Genomic DNA, 22,399 nt, shown 5'->3' with positions numbered 1-22,399 from the left:
CGTTTTTTTTTTACTTGTTGCTAAGTGCACATTTATTTTTATTTAAAAATTATACTCACATTTGGTAAAGTTTTCGTTATGTTTTTAGTTTTTATTGCAACAAACGTCAGTAAATTAATAAACAATTTTTTGCGGTATTTTAAAGTGAATTTAACGCCATGTTGCCAATTTTTTTTTTTGTTCAAGACAAATTTTTTTTAATTTTTTTTTTTTAGCTTTTTGTCATAATTTACGAAAATTACTAAAAATGTAGGTTAAAGATTTTTCAGACGTTAAAAATAATGAATCACCAGAGATCAGTAGTAATAATTTTTGTTTCTTTTTGCACTCGAAAACAAAAACAAAGGCTTTGTGTTTAAAACAAAATAAAAAATCTTAAGGATGAAATTGAAAATTTATTGCTGAACTATAGAGACAGCTGTTTTTAAGTGAAATTAAAGCAAAAAATTTTATACATATCTATAAGACGAGCTTAGTATTTTTGTAACAAAAATATCTGTTGAAAATTAAAGAGAATTTAGAGTTTTTTTTATAGAATTTCTCTTTAGTTATTAAAAAGAGTAAGACTTATAGAGCTATTACTCTTTATATCTACATTGTTATAAAAAGTTTAATACAGACGTGGGAAAATGACCCTATAGACTAGACACTGTAAACTGAACTTTAGACTATATTATAGGCTAGACTATACAGCAGGCTACAAACTAGACTACAGATTAGACTATAGACTAGAGTACTTGATTATAGACTTGATTATAGACTAGACTATAGGCTAGACTATAGACTAGACTATAGACTAGACTATAGACTAGACTATAGACTAGACTATAGACTAGACTATAGACTAGACTATAGACTAGACTATAGACTAGACTATAGACTAGACTATAGACTAGACTATAGACTAGACTATAGACTAGACTATAGACTAGACTATAGACTAGACTATAGACTAGACTATAGACTAGACTATAAACTAGACTATAGACTAGTCTGCTACGTGGATCAAGAGTTTAAATGTTAGAAAATGTAACGAAATATGTTTGCGATATTAAAAAGTACTTAATTACTCGATTTTCCATGCCTGGTTTAAAATATATATGTTTTTTGTAATTAAGAAATTATCTTTTTGCATTAAGTTTTAACCGAACAATGGAAACATTAAAATAAGCAAGACTCAGCTGGCGTGAGCACATCCATAACAGCGTTATTTAGTTTTTATCTTGTCTGCCAACACTACCACCACTACCAACAGCTCTACCCACATTTCTTCTAGCTGACTGACTAAATGCCTGGTCGATTGTTTGCTCAGCCATATGCTGCTTTAGTTGTAAACCAAAAGTTAAGATCAGTTCAAGTTGTGACTCGATCGCGAACAGTTTGTTGATCGTAAAACTGACGCAAAAGTAAAGCAAACGGCAAAAATAAAAATTAAAGAAAAAAAGTATTATTTGCAAAAAAAAGAAAAGAAAACGAAAAAAGTTTTTTTTAATTTAATTAAAATTTTGTGTGCAATTTTTTTTTTTTTGAAATAAAGGAAAAGAGCTGCCTCTGACTGTGTGTTGTGAAAAATAAATGATGAAAATATTTAACGAAATTTCGAAATTTTCTACAAGAACTTCTGTTTTAAAGTGAGGTTGTGTTTATTTTAGCTCAGTTTCTATAACGTTTATCGTTTCTTTTTTTTGGCTACAGTTTGCGGGACTGAGAGAGTACGTGTCTGTGAGAGAGTGTTATTTATATATTAATTTGTTTAAAAAAATTGTTAATTAATTGAAATAAATTTGAAAAAGCAAAAAAAAAAAACATATTTGTTTTAATACCAACAAAATGTTTTAATATATTTTTAAGATTTTTTTTCTAAAATAAATAAAATAAAGAAAAATTAAAAATTCATTTCAAAAGTTAAAAAAAAAAACAAAGATAAACAAAATGGTTGCAACTAAAACTAAAAACAACTTTAATGGTCTAAGTGGCAGCAGCAGTAAATGCATGTGCAACATTAACAGCAAAACAAATACCAAAAATTTTATTAATTTAAACAGCAATTATGCCAAAATTAAAAAACATCATAACACCCACAAAAACAGCAATAACAACAGCAGCAAAAAGTTTAATTTAAAATTAATAATCGGTATTTGGTGTCTACTGCACAGTGTCACTGTAATACAGGGGGCTGCCGTTTATACAAGTATGTTACAAAAGCAAGAAAATAAAAAAAAATAACAAATACCTTTAAATATTTACATAAATAAATTTTACAAAATTTCGTAATATTTGGCTGGTTTTATAAAAATATATTTTTAATTTGTTTTTTTTTTGTTTGGTTTGGTATGTTAATAATTTGTTTATAAGGAAAACAAATTTTTATATAAAATAAAAAGTTGTTGGATTTTGTTTTTTGTACCGATCAAAGTCAAGTTTTTTTTCAATAAAACTTGCATTTGTTTGTGCAACAAAATAAAATATGTATAAAAATAAACAAAATACCTACTTAATGCACATTTATTCATAAATCAACTGCAACTTATTTATAGTTTAAAACTAGTAATTCCAATTAAACTGGTTTTCAAAGTGACCGTAATTGACCGTTAGTAAATATAAATGGATATTTTTCTTATTACAGTGTTGGCAATTTAGCAATGACGTTACCTATTAAGAGATGCAACTCTCTTCTTTATTGTCCCTGACAACTATAAATTATTTAAATATTTATAATTAATTAGCTTTTTTAAACCAAACAACATTTTATCAGTAAGTGTTAATTAATGAATCAATAAGTATAATTAATTAATAAATAACGTAATCACATGTGACAATTAAAAACAAAACTTTAAAATTTATTAATTAACATTTCAATAGTTTAGTTGATGAACCTGTTGTCTGTCTAATACTTATCCTAGACTGTGAGCAAAATTTTAAACTCTCTATAGGTTTGAAATTGTCTATATTCTTTTGTTTTACACTAAAAACAAATTCGAAAAGATAACATCTTCTTAATAATGTATTCACTCACATCAGCTGTAGTTGTAGTAATAAAAACATAAATATTCCTCGAGATAAACTCATTTAAAAATTTTATTATTTTAACCCAAAATCTGTAAATGAAAGTGTCTGCTTGTTGTCTAGTTTATAGATAAAATAATTTTGAATGTAAAAACAATTGCGAAAAAAAGTAATAAAAGAATTTAACCAAGATTTTACTGGTAAAAAAAAACTGAAAATACTGTAATTATAAATAATTGTTATTTTATGGGATTAAAAAAAAAACAAAATATTCCACAGTTTTTAAAGAAAAAAATTTAGTGGAATGTTTTTGTCAAAATTTCACAAAAAATTTGTTAAGTAATTGCAATCTGCTTTTATTTTTTTCTTATTTGTTTATCTTTTTATTTAAATTCCACTACGCAATTACATTTTTTACTGTAATTAAAAGTTTAAAATTGATTTATTGCATTAACATAACAGTTAACAATTTCTTTGTTCTTGTCTTTTGTAAGTGGAATTGTCTGACTGACATTAAATATTTATGTTCTTATTGAATTAAGACAAAATTGCGTACTACCCAGAATCGTGTTCAAAAAAAAAAAAAAAAATGAGGTCTGTCAAATATTTACAAGCTTTTGGATGAAAAGTAATTCATTTTTTTGTAAGTTTTATTTCTAACACTTCTAATTGGATAAAATATCGCAACAAATATGGAGTATTACAAGTTACCAGGTAATGAGAGGTCATTATCAATAACATTATTATTATTATTTTTTTTTTTCAATGGGGTTTGTAGAATCAGTCCAACTATCTAAAGCATCTATTCAACGATTGTGGTTCGAATTATAATTAATATCAATATTTAAAAAACGTCGATTTTTACTTTTTTTACTGTTCCAAAAAGTACTACAAATAACTAGTTAATGAAGCACTGAGTAAGCGGAAAGACTAATAAATAAAAAATAAAAATAAAATAATTAGTTATTTATCCCAAAAGTAAGTAGTTCCCAATTGCTTCAATATTACTTGCTTGCTCCGGGTAAGTAAAATTTTTCCTGGATTTTCTAGGTAGTTATTGTAGGAAAACAGTTGACTTTGTAAATAAAAGTCAAAAAAGTTAATATAAAAAATTACTCTTACAGATAAATTTTGAAATCTACTTAAACTAAATAAAAAAGAGAGCAAATTCAAAGTCAAAATAAGTCGTTTTCAATATTAAATTTTTCATAAATTGCAAAAAGTCTAAAAGTCGACTTTTTGTTTTAACTATATGTCCCTACCTTTGCTCTTCTAAATATTTAGATTAGGGTTCTATAAATCGACTTTCGAATAATCGAACAATCGACTTTTTGCCGAAAAAAGTCGAAGTCGACTATTTTGTTCCAAAAAAAGTCGAAAACTCGACTATCGTCTGTGAAATAAAAAAGTCGAATAGTCTAAAAGTCGACTTTTAACTAACTGAAAAAAGTCAAAAAATCGACTTTGCATAAAATGCAAAAAGTTGAAAAGTCGACTTTTAACTAAATGCAAAAAGTCAAAAAGTCGACTTTTCATTTCTACTGTAGAATGATAATTTAGATGTGTTACCTTTTTGTATTTACGAAATATCTAGTTTGTTGAAAAATTTCTAGCAAGATAATAGATTAGACAAATAGTCGACTTGTATCTTAAAAAAAGTCAATTATCCGAATGTCGGTCTATAAACTCGTAGTATATTATAATTATTTTTAATAGTATTGAATTCTCCAACCCTGCCATTATTGATATTAATTAACAACTTACCTTTGTTCCGTTCAATTAAAATGTTCTCTTGCTTTACTCACTCTTCCATCTCCATCTCCTTTTAATTAATAATTTGCTTTAATTTTGTTAATTTTTCCATAACAAAAACAAATTCAACCGAAATTACCAAAAACAATAACAAATCAACACACAAATTATTCTGATCATATTTTATACATTACACTACAACAACACTAGCAAGCAAAACATAAACACAACACTTTTTCTTCTTGTTTTAATTTACTTTTCATGATTGAAAGTTGTAAGTTTTTAGAAATTTACTTAAATTTTTGTTAAAAATATTGTTGGTTTTCTTTAAATTATTAATAAATTTCTCTTAAACAATTATTTCTTTTTATATTTAGAGAAAATTTCAATTAAACGAAGACTATCTAATGTGAAGGTCAACTTGCCGGCAGCTGCCCTATATCTTAAGTTTTCTTTTCTTTACACATTTTATAAGATTTTTATTTTATTATAACAATAATATGATAATATTCTATTAAATTAACACTTTTTTAAAATATATTTACACTTTAATTTCAACAAAAACTTTTAACTAAATAAACTTCTTTAAAGCGTTATTAGTCTACTACGAAAATTTAGCAACAACTAACTTAACGAGTAAATAAAAAAACAAAAGAAGAGAACAAAACAAAACAAAAGGATGTAAGCACAGGGTGTTTCTTAACAAAAACTGACTGTTTCAAATAAAGTTATTATAAGTTAAAATTTAAATAATAATTTAAAAGATTTTAATTAAAATTTAGAAATCTAAAATTAAGCTAGAAGACAATTAGTTATAATTTCTTTTGTATAAAGAGAAATTTAATCCTTATTTAAATAAAAAAAACACATGTTTATTGTTCTCTTTACATAAAAGTTTTCAAATTTTATATAAAGTGCTATAGTTTATTGTTAAAATTCATTTATTTTTTCAAAATTTAAATTTCTATAGCCTTTAGTTTAGGCTAATTTACATTTCCATAGAAAATAAACATCAAAGTTTGTCAAAAGCACATTTAAAAATTATGTTAAAGTTTAGTAATATTTAAAAAACTATTTGTTTTTTTTTTTGTAAATTACCACATTGACTGGCAAGAAATAGTTAATAGTAGAAAACAGAAAATGGTTATTTTGCGGAACATTAAGTTCAAGTAACAAAAGGCCAGTAAACGCACAAATGAAGCATGTTTTTTCAGTTTCAAGGATGAAGATTTCTAAATATTAATAAAACCAAAACCCCAAAACTAAACAAACAAAACGAAATGACTAAGAACTTAGTAAACGATGATAATGATAGATAGAGTAAACAGAACATTTAAAGTATTCACTTCCTTATAAAGTTTCAAAATACCGAAACTAATGTTTTCAATTAAATGGTTGGTAAATATTAATTCATAAATTAAAATAACTTAAGTTTTCTTTAGCACTGAGAAACAAGTTTAAATTCTTTTAAGTTCCGCTTGCTAGTTTCATAGACAGTCATAGAGGAGACAGACAGCCAGCCCGCCATTAGGGAAAACCAGTGCAGTCAAGTGCATCCATAATGTTTGAGTAAATGTATTTTAAAAAATTATTCGCTTAAACTTTTCAAGTTTTCCCTCCATACCTTCATTATATTGTTTTAAAAGATTATTTTGTGAAAAAAATATTATTTTGTAAAAAAACAAGTTTCCATGATTAAGCTAAAAACTTCATTGTATTCGTATTTTTTGCCATTATTTTCTACATAGTACACTTTAGTTATCAAGAGGGCATAATAAATTATGTTAATACATATAATTAAATTAAAAATTCTGTTATTTATTAAGACTAAAGTAATTTTGTAAGTATAAAAGTTTTTATACTAATGCTCTCAAAATTTTTAGACTTAAGGGACTTTTGAAAAGTATTTAATTGAGAAAATAATTTGGAATAGAACTTTTTCAATATTTTGCTGCAAAATGTGAGTTTTTTCATTCCTCTAAATAATTTTGTTTGTGTTATCCTGTTGTTTCTGTGTCAACATTCCCGGCAAAACGTCCATGCCGCTCAAATTTTCAGGAATGATCTGATGTAGGGTTTTTCAAGTCGACTTTAACATGATCGAAAAAAGTCGAAATCAATTTTTTCGTCATCACCAGGGCAAGGATTTTCATGGACTAAAAAATTAAAAATATGCGCTTAAAATATGCAATATACAATGGGAAAATAGGCACTAAAAATTGCACCAAAAAATATTTCTTTGTGAAGGTACATATTAATAGATATTCAGATCTTAAGTTTTTGACAACAAATATACAGGTTTTTAAGGACTGCTTTATGTACCATAATACCATTATAAAGGAACCACGACCTCGAGAATGACATATATATGAAACAACTTTAAATAGTATATATTTTATTTCTGAAAGTGAAAAGCTTGATAGCAATTCTAATAAAATTAGGTGAATGAATGTATTTTTGTATCAATTATATATCTTCCGAATTTTATCGTTTGGCAATATTTTTAAGTGAATTATGGACGTGAGAGATCATTAAGTAGTCTTTTAATATGGACACAGAGAGGGACATTACAATTAGCTGTACAAACATAAAATATCTTCAGCACTATTGTAGTTTTAAAAATTAAATAAACTATGTAAAATTATATTTCATAGAACCTAGTAATTTGTTGTTAAATTGAAATTTCTTGATATTTATTTAAAATATTCTAAAATGTAAATTTCTAATTTGTTGTAAAAATATGAAATACAGAGAAAACAAAACAATTTGTTTTGGAAAAATGTTGGAAATTTGCAAATATATGCAATTTAAAGAAAAATATGCAATTTATGCATTTATAACAAAATATGCAACAACAAATCGATGCCATTTTGTACCAAATTCTTTGATTCGAAATGAAAACTAGTTAAAAGTTATGTTGAGTTACTGACTACAAACATGCATTTGCATAGAAATCCTTGCCCTGGTCATAACAAAGTCAAAAAATCGACTGTCTTATCAGAATTTGCAAATTAAAGCGAAAAAAGTAGAAAAGTCAAAAACCGGCAAAAGTCGATCGAAATGAATTAGGTAGTTAATTAGATAGTTAGTTAGTTAGGTAGTTAGTTAGTTAGTTAGTTAGTTAGTTAGTTAGTTAGTTAGTAAGTTAGTAAGTTAGTAAGTTAGTAAGTTAGTAAGTTAGTAAGTTAGTAAGTTAGTAAGTTAGTAAGTTAGTAAGTTAGTTAGTTAGTTAGTTAGTTAGTGTTCTAGTCCTACCTACGTGTATTTCTTCTGATTTCATATATACACATCCTCCTTTCAAACTAACTAGTTAATTAGTTATTGGTCATAAACACAACCTGAAAAACTGATTTTAGTTTGAAAACTTTTTCGGGAAACTGAAAAAATTAAACGTGTTTGATGATGATAAACATTAAATAATTGTATTTATTAAAATAACACGTTATATTAACATATTATTTTGAATCTAGCAAACATGTTGGCAAATAATTTTGAAAACACTTTTCAATATGAATTTTGCACGTGACACTTGTTTAAAAAATTAATATTTATAGAAAACAACTCTTATAAAATGTTTTTTAAATCAAGTTTGTATATTATTTCAATTTGTGGTAATTTCTTAAAATTTAACAAACAAATTTCATTTCGCATGTAGATTTATTCGCAAGAATTTTAAAATCTAATTTTAATTTCATAATTTATACTAATTTACATAAAAATATAAGCAAAAGTTTTTTTTTTTTCATTATTTTACCAGAGTTAATGAATAACTATCTCAGTTTACTTTGTTTAATTCTTGAATTAAACAGACGTGAGTTTGAGAGTTCATGAGTATTTTATTTTTTTTTTTTTGTTTAAATTTATTTTCAACTCTGTAAAGTAACGTCTGCTGTTGGTGTTTTTCTTTGGTTTCTTTTATGTTGTGTGTGTGTGTGTGTTCTAGTGAACTTTAACTCATTTGCTAATTTGATAAAAGTTTCTTAGTAAACTTTAAAGATTATAAAATATCCAAAATTTAGTTTAGAAACTAGATACTTTGTTATAGTATTAACAATTTTTTTTTTCGTTTTTCTTAAAATGTACGTTATAATTTTAATTTCGAAACACATCTTTTTATTTCTAAATTAAAACCAATTAATAAGAATTATGTATAACAAGAAATATGGATAAATAAATTATTTTTTATTTTAAAAATAACGGTATTGTTTAAATCAATGATTTTTTTATCTTTCTATATCATTGTTCATTTTTTTCAAAATGTGAAAAAAGAGCAATAAAATTAAAATTAAAAAGACATAAACTTTCTTTTGTTCTGTCATAACGAAAAAAACCCAACGTTTTAATATATTTCTGAAATAATATCTTTCTAATAAGAAATTTTAAAAATTTTCATATTTTTTTCATTGTTTTAGTTTTAATTGTTAAATAGTATGCTTATATTTCATGTTAAAAATTACCATTCTAGTTTTCAATTAAATTTGAAAATTTTATACACTTTAATTGAAATTTATTTATAAATTAAATTGACACCTTTATTTTTCATTGACCCTGACCACAGAACGTGACAAATCACGCGTTCTATTTTGTATAGACAATGTTAGATATAAAAAAAATCGGCTATATCTGTTTTTGAAAATTTAATTGAAATTAACACTCTATTTCAACCAAACAAAATTATCTTTTACATTTTTAACAAACAAATATAATATAGAACTAAAAATAAATCAAATTTATTTGAACAACATTTTACTAAAATTAAAAATTGTTTCAATTTTATTGACCTTAAAAAAAGTATATTTGCAAAAAACGAACACACGCTTTGAAAATAACATTATTTTAATTTTTTTGATCTATTATAAAATATAAATACTATTTGCAACAATTTCTATTTATAATCAATTTAAACATTTTAAAGAATTAAAACAAATAAATCTTTTAATTTTGAAAAACTAAATCGGTTGAAATTTTATAAATTACGACGGCTTTAGTTTATGCTACACAAACATTTTGAATCCGCGGTAGTTAGTTAACGCCGTTTAATGTAAATATGAGTAGATCGTCACTGAAATCTTGTGCCGGAATGTAAAAGAGAAACGACAGGGTGACAAGAACTGCGGGAATTTAAAAAAGAGTAAGTCGACTCTTTTAAAAATATAACGAAAATTTGAATAATCAATTTTATAAGGAAAAAAGTTGATATAAAAAATTTTGAAAAAGTTAAAAATTAAAAATCTACTTTTAGGGTTCTATGGTTGAAACGAAAAGTGGACATTTCGACTTTTTGAATTTTATGCAAAGTAGATTTTTCGACGTTTTTCATTTAGTCGACTTTTATACTTTTAGTATTTTATAAATGGTCGACTTTTTTAAATTTTTGATATTTTTTTTACTTATTCCGACTTATCGATTTTTTTCGACTTTTCTACTTATTGACTATTTTCGACTATTTTTTTTTACTTTTTTCGAGTTTTTCCGACTTTTTTAGAGTTTTTGACTTTATTTAATTTTTTTTTTTTAAATTTTCGACTATTATAGACTTTTTTCTACATTCCGACTTTTCGACTTTTTCCGAATTTTATTTACAAAGTCGACTTTTTTCATAGACGATAGCCGAGTTATCTTTTTGGAACAAAATAGTCGACTTCGTCTTTTCGACTTTATTCGACAAAAAGTCGATTGTTCGAAAGTCGATATGTAGAACCCTATTACTTTTCATAATTTAGAAAATTTTTAAATTATTAAAATCTAGTTCAAAAAGATACAAAAATCGCACAGTTTTAATTAATTATGTTCTTACTACTCCACTCTATAACGTTTCTAGAAAAATCGCTGTAGGGTACTCATGTATATAGAAATCAATTGTTTAAATATTTTAAAAGGCACACGACTGTTCATTCACCTTTAAATTATTTGAATCTATTTAAAATTTTATTCTATTTTTTTTATAACCTCTACCCATATAAATCAATTTATTATTTTGCTTATGAAATAATAAATTATTAGCCAGAGTTTTAATTGTAAGTATAGTGTTGTTTCAAATTCTGGTCCTTGAAAGTTTAACTAAGTTATTGGATTAACCTTGTAAATGGGAAAGTGATCTCGATCAGAAAATATACGTTTTTAACGCAAGACTTTTGTTCAAAATTAAGTTTGCAATTGTTACAATTTCATGTTTGCATTCCCTTCTTCCAACTCTTGGCTAATTAATATGTTTACTGATCTCTCTGTGACCATATCGAGAATCTTGTAAAACTTTAAAATACTGAAATTTTTGGATAAATACACACTTTTAAACCACTGTCGTTTTCTCATAACCATTGAGTATATCAAAATTTTCAATTGTGGTCAAAAGTGTGCGATAGTTTATGGCCACAAACATAGATATTTCAAGTATCTATATATATGTATGTGTGATTGTCTGTTTAAAAGTCAAGGGGTTAATTTGTATTAATCAAACGTTTAGTTTTGTTTGCTGTTAATTGGTCGACAACTATTTGGTGCTATTCTGGTAGTAGTTAGAGGAGGAGGAGGTCTATGCATTAAAATTGCATTCATTTAGATACATTTTGAAATAAGTTATTTTACTTTATGACATTAATTTTAAATATTTCTTTAATAATTACAACAAATGAGGAGCATTTATAAAGGAATTGATATAAATTTCCAGAAATTTTGTGATTTTTAAATAGCGTGCCTTTTGGTGTAAGTCCAGCCGTTCTCAAAGCAAGGTATACTATTTATACCCTACACCACTTTAGTGGGGAGAATCATTTTCTGAGTCGATTAAGCTATGTCCGTCCGTCCGTCTGGCTGTCCATGTAAACCTTGTGCGCAAGGTACAGGTCGCAATTTTCAAGATAATTGGATGAAATTTGGCACACACACTTCTTTTGGCCCAAGGACGAAGCCTATTGAAAATGGTTAAAATCGGTCCATTATTTCGACTAGCCCCCATACAATCGTACCCCCAAATAGGGCCTTTTGGCTTATAATTATTTTAAATGATCTATTATGTTAACAAAAGTCGACAAAATTTAGTTTTATAGAACTTTAAATGACATCTCTTTTTTTTGCCAAAAAAAGTAAAAATATTCCGAAATAAAATTAAAAAAACAAACCAAATGCTTTATTTTTTAAATAATCCCCATTTTTAACATACATACTGTCTGGTGTAGGGTATCATATGGTCGGCTACGCCTGACTATACATATATAAATGGCTCAAGTATTATCCACTTTATTTTTGTTCAGGTGTAGGGTATTACACCTCGTCCTACTATAATTTCTAACTTGTTTATAAATTAAAGTAATTCCCGCATGTGATGTTATATTAGGAACTTTAAAACTAAAACAACTGAATGACTCAAAACTAACTTACTTAGAAGAAGGATTCCATAATTGATTAAAAGTCGACTTTTGCCAGTTGACTTCGACTTAACGGCACTGCTATAAAATCGACTTTAAAATAATTGAGAAATCTTGTCAAGAAGCGTTGAAGTCGACTTTTTTGTCCTAAAAAGTTCCATAAATCGACTATATTATTAGGAAAAAGTAAAAGACTTAATTTAGCACATTTTGAGTCCAAAGTTCGAAAAAATTATCGGAAAAGTTGATAATTGATATTAAAAGGTTGCGAAAAGTCGACTTTTTGTTTCCTACTTTCGAATTATCGAACAACTGAACTTTTGTTAAAAAAATCAAAGTCATCTTTCTTTCAGTAAGTTTCGAATAAGTGGCTTCCAGTTAAAATGAAATAGTAAATAATTTTTTACTTTTCTCGAGATTTTTGGATCTTTCTTTTTTTGATTCTTTTAGACTTTTATTTACAAAAGAGATTATTTGATTTTTTTCTACAGGATAGTTGACTTGAGGACTTTGTCAAGATAAAAAAGTCGCTTTCGACTTTTCGACTTTTTCCGATAAAAAGCCTATTCTTCGATTATTTTAAAGTCGATTTATAATTTATAAATCGAAATTTTGTTGAAATATCCAATACTCGGTAAAGTGGACTTATATACACAAATTTTAGAAAAATGAAAAGTTGTTTTTTAAAAAAGATACGTGGAAAATCATTAAAGAAATATGATTTAATACCTTTAAACTCCCTTAAAATTGTCTAAATAAATCAATTTAAATTATTAATGATTTTTATAGTAAAAACATATAAAAAGAGTTTATTTAACCCTACAGAAAGGTACATACAATTGAAGAAGGGAGGGTCAGTGAACTTGTAAATAGAAACAGACATGGAAATGAATGAATAAATGCAGTAAAACAGAGGCTAAATAAACAAAGATAATAAAACAAGTTTAAAAATTGCTTGTAATAAATAAATAAAACGTTAATTATTTTTGCTAAACCCAAAAAAAAAAAACAAAACTAAAAATTGCAAAACAAAGAAGAAATTTTCACAAATAAAGTATCAATGAGATACAAGTACGAGTAAGTATTTATTTACATGGCTGTGGATGGATCAGAGATGTAAAACAAAAACATTTACTACCGGGTTTCACTGTTAAATGTTAAAGTATTTGCAAACAAAAAATCAACAGAAAAAGTTTACAAGTTTAAAATTTCCTTTTTGTTGCGCTATTTTGCGGTTGCAACTGTTTGTTGTTGCTGTTGTAGTTGTTGGCTTAAATTTTGTTGTTTAACATACTAAAACACACCTCTATTTAACAACCTCCACCATTCGAAACCACACATCCACCCACCTCTTAACATCCACTACAACTAGACTGAAAGGTTTTGAGAAAAAACCACAAAACCGTTTTGAAACGGTTGCAAAAAAAAAAACTACAATAAAAATTGTTTATCATCCATCAATTGCCGCAACGTGATATTTATTAACAATTTTTCTAGTTACTTTTTATAGTTTTATTGTTTTTGTTTAACATTGTTGTTAGTTTTTTTATACTTAGCAAATAATGAATTAAAATAAGATGCAAAAAATATAAAAAAAAAATTATAATATTTAATCATTTATGCACAATGAGTTGCGTATAAACGCACGACAACTACGAATACAATGCTGATGACGCCTCTCAGTTTAGCGGCCCCTTCCCATTACGGGTCTGACAATAATCAAAAATGACTTGTAATTATTTTACTTTATTGTTGTTTTTTTTTAATTTTATTATATCTAACTATTCATTTTTAATGTTTGTCATCTACTAAAGTACAGACATATACTAAATTTAAATTTAGTGTGACTAGTTTGGAGTTAAGTTTACAAAACGTGACAATTTGAGTTTCAATGAACCCATTAAACGGATTAGTGATACGCAAATTTATTTAGTATAAAGTATATAAAGACATACATATATAAACTGTGTTTTTGGTACCAGCACCAATTTGTTTAATTTCGTTATTTAATAAATTTAAAACTTATTATAACGGAACAATGTATTGTTTTGGGGGCGTATTTGTTTTTATTTAGAGCAAAACTTGATGATTTGATAATTGTTGCAATTATCTACAGTAGAAAATTGAAAAAAAAAACGTGTTAAACTTAAACATTTTAACTAAAGTTACTTACTTTTGTTTGACTCATTTTAACCTGAATTCGAATTTTGATTTTAAAAAGTCTAGTCTATAGTCTAGTCTATAGTCTAGTCTATAGTCTAGTCTATAGTCTAGTCTATAGTCTAGTCTATAGTCTAGTCTATAGTCTAGTCTATAGTCTAGTCTATAGTCTAGTCTATAGTCTAGTCTATAGTCTAGTCTATAGTCTAGTCTATAGTCTAGTCTATAGTCTAGTCTATAGTCTAGTCTATAGTCTAGTCTATAGTATAGTCTATAGTCTAGTCTATAGTATGGTCTATAGTTTAGTATATAGTCTAGTCTATAGACTATTCTATAGTCTATTCTATAGGCTATTCTATAGTCTAGTCTATAATCTATTCTATAGTCTAGTCTATAGTTTTGTCTATAGTATAGTTTATGTTCCAGTTCGTATACTCTGTTTTAGCCTATAATGTATTCTATAATTTAGTCTATTATAAAGTCTTTAATCTAGTATATAATTTATAGTCTAGTTTGATTGTAAATGGAGTTATTAATTTTAAAATTCAAGGGTGAACTCAACTAAACTCAAAATATTGTAATAATAAACATGTGATTGTTAAAATAAACATCGCAGCTCAGCATTCATACTTTTTACATTCATTCATTTATAGGTTGATTCACTCAATTACATTATTTTGTTGATTTTTTTTTACAATTTATATTCATTCAGTCACAAATAATATTTGTTTGTTTAAAATCAGTACAACAAGACCTTGTTTTCTATGACAAACTTCATTCACAGTTAACGAGCGTCAAACAATTACAGCAACAAATTTAAAGGGCTCTAATATTGAAAACAACATGATGATGATCATCATCATCATTTACACACATGTTGGCATTTGTTGTAAATGAAATTTATAGTAAATCTACTGTGAAAAACTATTGACCCACATTTACAGCATTGGAAACAAAAAACAAATTTCATACACACCCAATGAGTTAGAGATAAAAATTAGAAAAAAAAACTTCATACATACATATGTACGTTTATTATTGAATATTTAGAATCTCAAATACTTGTAATATTAACAATAATTACTAATATTAAAAATAAATACTCGCAACACACAGCACACATTATTGTTTACAATACAAAAGTAACGATTATAAGTTTAATTTTTTAATAATAATAATGTCATGTTGTTGTTGTCATAAATCAGTTGAAAAATAACAACAACAACAATAATAACAACATTGTAAATGTTGACAAACAATTACATAGAGATTTACGTTTGTAAACAAACAAAAAAAAAAGACTCATAAAAAATTCCTTAAACATGAATGTCAATCATAATGAGAGTTTATTAAATTTAATTATTGCCATATGACTGTTAAAAAAAACGAAAAAAAAACATTTAAAAATGATTGGCAACAAAAACATTTAAAACAAACGTTGTTGTTTACAGTTTTAATAAGTTACAAAGAACAAACACAAAATAAATAAAAGTAATTGATTAAGATTTAATTACGTAAAGAGAGAGAGAGAAAATTAACAGAACATTCTCATTGCAAAATAACAGTATTTTGGTTTTGTGTTTTCTTTTAGTGTGTTTTTGGTTTAATTAAAGAGTTGCAATTTATTTTTTTAATATTTGTTTTGAAATATTTGTTTAAAATCTCTGACGTTCAAAGATCAAATTTATTTAATTTGTTTAGGCCACTTAAAGCCCCATTAACCCGGTCTCTAATGAGCTGATCTTTTACGAAACAAAAAAAAAGCGGCTTAATGATTGTTATAACCTAATTTTTATTTGTGTTAACAAAGAGTAGTTAGTACGTAGTTCATTGTGTTTAATTATAGTCTAGGAAATGATCTTAAACTGCTATTATTTGGAGCATAACTGTGTATGGAAGAGAAAAGAAACCGAAGTGGTTTGTGTTTTAATTACTATTATTTCCGTTTTTTTTTTCATTCAATTTCTTATTTTGTTTTGCTTTTCTGATTCTTTTCTATAGGTTGTGGCTACTTTTTTTGCATATTCTTTTTTTATAAAAACAAAAGAGAAAGTTAAACTTTAAGTAGAAAGTCAAAGTTCATGCTTGATAGAGAAAAACTCTCGTGTGGTATTCTCTTTAACTTTAATAAAATAATTAAGTTTTAGTTTTATTTAAAGTTTTTCTTATTTCTGTCAATATTCTAAAGTTTTGTCATGATTTCATTAAGTATAATATAAATTGGAAAAATAAAATTTTTAAACAAGATCTCATCTTCCTAAACTGAAGACCTATTAACAAAATAAAAGATTCAAATTTTGTTTCAAAATTGGACCATGTTCTCAAACACAAAAATAAAAATTCTGTTAAGATCCGTGTATCTGGTCACCATATAAATACTTTTTTATACCCTTCACGTTCGTGAGATGGGTATATATAAGTTTGTCATTCCGTTTGTTATTCTGGATCCTTATTAGCGGAGTCGATTAAGCCATGTCCGTCTGTCTGTCTGTTGAAATCAATTTTCTGAAGACTCCAAATATCTTCGAGATCTGAATCTTCAATAATTCTCTCAGACATGCTTTCGAGAAGTTTCCTATTGAAAATCTGCTACAGTTTATATTTGTTTGTGTGTATGTTATGTGTGACATGTGTGCAGATATACAGAATAAATAAAAACTGTTTTTTAAAACATACTTGGTGAAGGGTATATAACATTCAGCACAGCCGAATATAGAAATCAGATTTGTTACACTCTGTAATTGATTGGTTGAAAAAACTGGTTTATATGAAGCCCTTGTATTAAATGTGTGTCAAAAACAAAAGTTACAAAATTTAAATACTTTTGAGAATTGAATACTAATTTTTCGGATCTTTAAAAATAGCTTAACAGCTAACCGAACCATCTGGAGTGCTTAAAAACTGAGTTTTAAAGTAGATTAGTATATATACAATATGGTCTACAAGACGTGGCCAATTAGTGTTCGTGAGAAATGTTATTTCCGAAATAATTTCACTCCTAAGAAACTTGAATTTATTTTCGTCGGATGCCTGACAGTTTGTTTCACTGACCTCTCCATTTGCTCTACTTTCGTCTGAATCTGTACGTCCAATGTTGTATACTCGTGTCCGTAATCCAGTGTGTCCACTCAAAAGACATCATACTAACCTCAGACTGGCTTATTTTAATTTCCCGTCTTGGTCTTAACTTTGTACTACAAAGATCCTATAGAGTAGTTCAATCTACCATTTCATTATTCCAAGAGGCCTAATTTCAACTTAAAACCCTAAATCTATTCTCAAAAATGTGTTAAAACAGTTTTTAGTTAAATTTAATTGAAACTTTAAATCAGTTTAAAGAAATCATTATTAAAGAGAAATTGTTTTCCTAATTAACATTTCGATAAACGTAACACGATTTTAAATTGAGATTTCAATCACTTTCCAAATAAATGACACATTTAATAAAACAAAGAAATATTGAGTACTTAAATACTTGTCAAATAAATACATTTTCTCTTTTAGAAATCTATTCTTCTTTTTTGAATATTTTAAAGACATCTTTAAAACTTTACTTATCTTCCTTTCCAAGCACGTCATCTTTTCAAAAAACAACATTCTAATACAAAAATTTATTTTAGTTTTTTTTATTTTAATTTATTTTTTCCACTTACCAAATAAGGCTTGCAATCAATAATGTGACTGGTGAAATAAAAACAAATCTAAAATCTTTTAATCATCTGTATCTTATTTCAGAATCACATGATTTGATTATTTAGCATCCAAAGTGCGTTTCGATCACCATATGAGTAACTACCGAAAATAAATAAAATTAAATTTGCTTTTGTTTATTGAGAAAAGATATTTAACAAAACAAATTGTTAATAAAACAAGTTTATTATTTTGTTTTTCTTTTTATTTTTGGCCAACAATTGCTCTCCACGTTTTTCGATGTTAGAGCAATTTTTAAACTCTTCCACTATTTAAACTGAATTTTTGAATATTTTACAATTTTTTGATAATATGTCTTTTTAGCACAGACATGGGAAATTCAGTAGTATTATACTTTATATTATCTACTTCCAAAACATATAACTAGCTTTGTCCATAAAGACTAGATTACAGACTACTCTACATACTAATGCATAGGCACAACAAACTGCTAAAGGTTGGTTTTCAAGTTTCCACTTTCTAGCCCAAAAGGGAAGATGAAGTGACTACTATCTTCACCCTCGTTTACAAAGATGAAACAAAGTCAAACAGGTGGATAGGCTCAAATGGAAATCACTGTCTTTTTCGGATAATGCAGACATATTAATGCCGAAGTGGTTTACGACATCTAGCTCTATTACACGGTAGTACTTTTTCAACCACTGGGTGAGTAAATAGTAAACAACCGTTGCTTAACTTCCGAGATGTAAAACATCACTTTCGTTTACAACCACGCAGATGGGATGGCCTGCTAGAGAAGTAACCGGTAGACCAAAGTACGAATCCATCAAATAATCCGAGACTTTGTTCATACTCACACAGACACACTGTGGTAATTCTGATATGAACAAAGTTTACTCTGAACATATCTGCACAAGGAAGGAAAATTCAATGGTATATTGTATATGATACCTTTCGTCCATCATCAGACAACCCATCACACATCCTTTTTATACGACACATTTATAAGAGAAAAACATACGACACATTTATTGTAGGTAGACTTGTGGGTGAGGCCCGCCGCACCCCACATTCATCCCGTACCATATACAACTAATACCAACTCATTTCCAACGCTTAGTCCCACAGTCACTCACTCCGAACTTATCCCAAAATATTGACTTTACCTTACATCAGTCTTTTAACCGCAACTCACTCTTCCTTCGAAGTTGGTTTTTAATCACAGCCGCTACGTGGATCCTCAAGGAACCTCAACCAACTGTCCACCCAGGACATAGTCCTGCGGGCAACTGGCCACCCGTAGTACCAGATTACATGGTTTTCAGGTTAGACCTCTTTTTAATCTATCAAGGACTAAGCCAGTCAGTAGACTGTAAATACCAATTTATAGTCCCGTGTTGGTAACACCTCTTTTGGATTGCAATAACACCAAGGTGGAGGTTTCACCAAGGTAACATGCCCCCGGGGGAGGATAATGCAGATAATATACATAAAAATTCATTAATCAGTTGTAACGGATTATATCTACTCCAAAGAAACATTAAACTACAGTTATCGGCCCGACCGCCTTTAAGAGTTCATTATGGCATCTTCAAATCAAATATGTGAATAAAAAGTTCACTCGTGTTTTCTGAACTTTCTACTAGTTCATAAACCAATCAATGTATTTAGGCTAAAGTCCTGTTAATGGACTAAACCATAGAATAGCCAATAAAGTATTATAGTGCAAATTAGACTATAGACTAGTTAATAGAAAATTCCAAAGTTTAAGGGTTCATCCATATCCTATATGGGTTATAACTAATAGACTAAGCTATAGACTAGTTATAACGTCAATTCTGTATATTTAAGCTTAACATCTGACCTATTTTCTTTCTTTTTCGAGTTATTATAACCTAAAGAATGAAAACTCAAAGATTTTGGAACATTCAGGGTATTTATTCACTACACTACTATAGTGCAGAGGGTATTATGCTATATCTCTAATTGCAAATGCGAGTCACACAGATTCAGTGCAGTATTTCCAACCTTTAGACAATATTATTCCTATATAATTGAAAAAGTTTTAGAGTTTAGCTTAAAATAAATTCGGTCATAACCGACAAACTTAAAGATCGTTACAATTTTGCTCTTTAATCAAACGGTTTATTTGCTCGACCGTCTGTCCGCCTACCAGCCAACCAAACACACTAATTTATATGCGTTCACTAGAGCGATAACAACAGTTTCGTTTTGCCATTTACTTTTTTGATCTTCCTCTACCACCTTTGCTATAGCAATTCTTATGCCTCGAGCAACCACTTCTTTCCTGTTAAATATTTCTTCATTGGATTACAAACCGTTAAATAATATTTTTGTTGTTTGTTGTTCGTTTTTTTAGTTATTTGTTTATTATTTATACCGGGCAATTGTGTGGAAAATATATGAATGAATTGGAATTGGAATGGTTTAACTAAAGAAAATAGATAAAACAGTCTAATTCCTTGTTATTGTTGTTGGCAACATTGTTACGATTTATTTATGAGTTTATGGTGGTCGTAAAAACAAATCTTAAAAGTTGTTGCCGGTTGCAGCAACAATCTTTTTTGACCCATTAACTCTTGCACAATTCGTGTGTGCAAGTTATTCTAACAGTTAGAAAGTTGTTTGTTTGGAGAACAAATGACAGCCATTGTTTTTGTTCTTGTTGTTTTATTAAGATTTTTTGACAATGACAGCAGTTTAACCAAGTTGGATTGAGGATATAGCAGTTGACTGTATGGTTGTTGGTTGCAGCTAGGAAAAAGTTTTGAATTTCTGTTTTTTTCTCCGCTAGATGTACTCGTTTAAGTTATGAGACAAGAAAATTGGTCAATATTTCTTGTTTAGTTGGCAGATTCCGGCATAAATCATTCAAGAAAAGCTAATAGTTGTTATAGCTAATGAAAAACAATAAATAAAAACATTTAGGAAAAAACTAATTATATATTATCTTTTCTGTATTTTTAGATGTTGACTTTCGTTCAAATCCCACATTTGAACCGATATGCAATCTTCAAGAGGAGCATTTCATCGAAAGCGAAGGCAAAGAATCTAGTCTAATATTGGAATTCAATAAAGCCATTGCGGCCACACAGCATAAATTATGCACTCGAATTCTATCATCCCCACCTAATTATGGTTTCATTATACGTTTAATTTTACCAAAAATACGACACAGTCATCATCATTCCAGTACAAAGGTAGAGAATAAAGAAAACGATGCCACGGGCCGTCAAGGCGGTGCTCAAAACCCCAGTAAAATGTCAACATTTATGGATCAATTAAATGTATCAACGGCGGGTGGTTTGAAGTCGGGCCGTAGTTGTCCGCTGAGTATAGTAAGTAATATATTATATATGTATATTAATAAAAGTGAATGTGTGTCTGTATATACACATATTTATTATTTACATATTTACATAAGAGTGCCCCGTCGTCCACCTCTCAAATGACGAGAATTAGTGTACAAAGAAGTAGTTTTAATATCATCAAAACTAAAAATCTTGATATCAGTTTAAAATATTAAAGAAATAGTCCGAAATCTTTTCCAAAAAGGTCCCTAAAACTTCTGAAAGGAACTATAGGCCAAGTTTTTTTCAAGTTTTAAAAGGGGGTTCTTATGGGTGCTATGTTCAAATAGGAAACAAATTAATTCAGTTGTGTCGACTTTTGGAGAAATACTGGAATATTTGACGCAATAAAAATCGAAATTTAGTTTTTTTCAACATATTATGAAAACTACGGCCTGTGCCTTGCTCACAAGGTTTACATGGACAACTAGCCAGCCGGAAAGACGGGCGAATATGTCTTAATCGAAAGTGTTTCAGAGTATAATTCTATTGTTGAAACGAAAAGTCGACTTTTCGACTTTTCCACTTTTTGCATCTTATGCAAAGTCAATTTTTCGACTTTTTTCATTTAGTTAAAAGTAGATTTTTAGACTTTACGACTTTTTGACTATTTTCGACTATTTTTTTACTTCTTTCAAGTTTTTCCGACTATGCTATAGTTTTTGACTTTTCTCCACTTTTTTAAAATTTTCGACTATTTTTGACTTTTTCTACTATTTTCGACCTTTTCCGACATTTTCGACTTTTTTCAATGTTTCGACTTTTTGACAATTTTCAACTTTTTTTCGACTACTTTTCCGACTATTTTAGGGTTTTTGACTTTTTTACACTTTTTTTAAATTTTCGACTATTTTTGATTTTTTTCTACTATTTTCGAGTTTTCGACTTTTTGACCATATGGACGTTTTTTCGACAATTTTTTACTTTTTTCGAGTTTTTCCTACTATTTTTGAGTTTTTTTTTTCATTTTTTTTTAAGTTTTCGACTATTTTTAACTTTTTTCTACTATCTTCGAGTTTTTGACTTTTCGATTTTTTTCGAATTTTCTACTTTTTTCATAGACGATAGTCGAGTTATAGACTATTTTGGAACAAA

General features: G+C 27.5%; 1 protein-coding gene across 3 annotated transcripts; it reads left to right on the top strand.

Annotated features, from left to right (window-relative positions):
* The first annotated feature begins 1,322 nt into the window (after positions 1 to 1,322).
* On the top strand, positions 1,323 to 21,421 carry LOC124420918. 3 transcript variants are annotated; one of them, XM_046955374.1, is made up of 3 exons: positions 1,323 to 1,557; positions 1,696 to 2,191; positions 20,922 to 21,421. In XM_046955374.1, exons 2-3 carry the CDS (start codon positions 1,933 to 1,935, stop codon positions 21,404 to 21,406), a joined length of 744 nt encoding a protein of 247 aa, XP_046811330.1. In that variant the 5' UTR covers positions 1,323 to 1,557; positions 1,696 to 1,932; the 3' UTR covers positions 21,407 to 21,421. The 3 variants fall into 3 exon arrangements, with proteins under 3 accessions (XP_046811330.1, XP_046811329.1, XP_046811331.1); XM_046955375.1 differs by having other exon boundaries at positions 1,331 to 1,444; XM_046955373.1 differs by having other exon boundaries at positions 1,323 to 2,191.
* Positions 21,422 to 22,399: the final 978 nt, after the last annotated feature.

Source organism: Lucilia cuprina, chromosome 6, assembly GCF_022045245.1.
Source record: "Lucilia cuprina isolate Lc7/37 chromosome 6, ASM2204524v1, whole genome shotgun sequence".
In the NCBI taxonomy this organism is placed as follows: Eukaryota; Metazoa; Arthropoda; class Insecta; order Diptera; family Calliphoridae; genus Lucilia; species Lucilia cuprina.
The sequence above is the reverse complement of the archived record's forward strand: the minus strand, read 5'-3'. Positions and strand labels throughout refer to the sequence as shown.

What these genes read in the sequence shown, in the direction of transcription:
- LOC124420918 (XM_046955374.1), top strand. Translation starts at nt 1,933, where the DNA reads ATGGTTGCAACTAAAACTAAAAACAACTTTAATGGTCTAAGTGGCAGC. An exon ending in GGGGGCTGCCGTTTATACAA is followed by an intron (nt 2,192 to 20,921) that starts GTATGTTACAAA and finishes CTGTATTTTTAG; the next exon opens with ATGTTGACTTTCGTTCAAAT.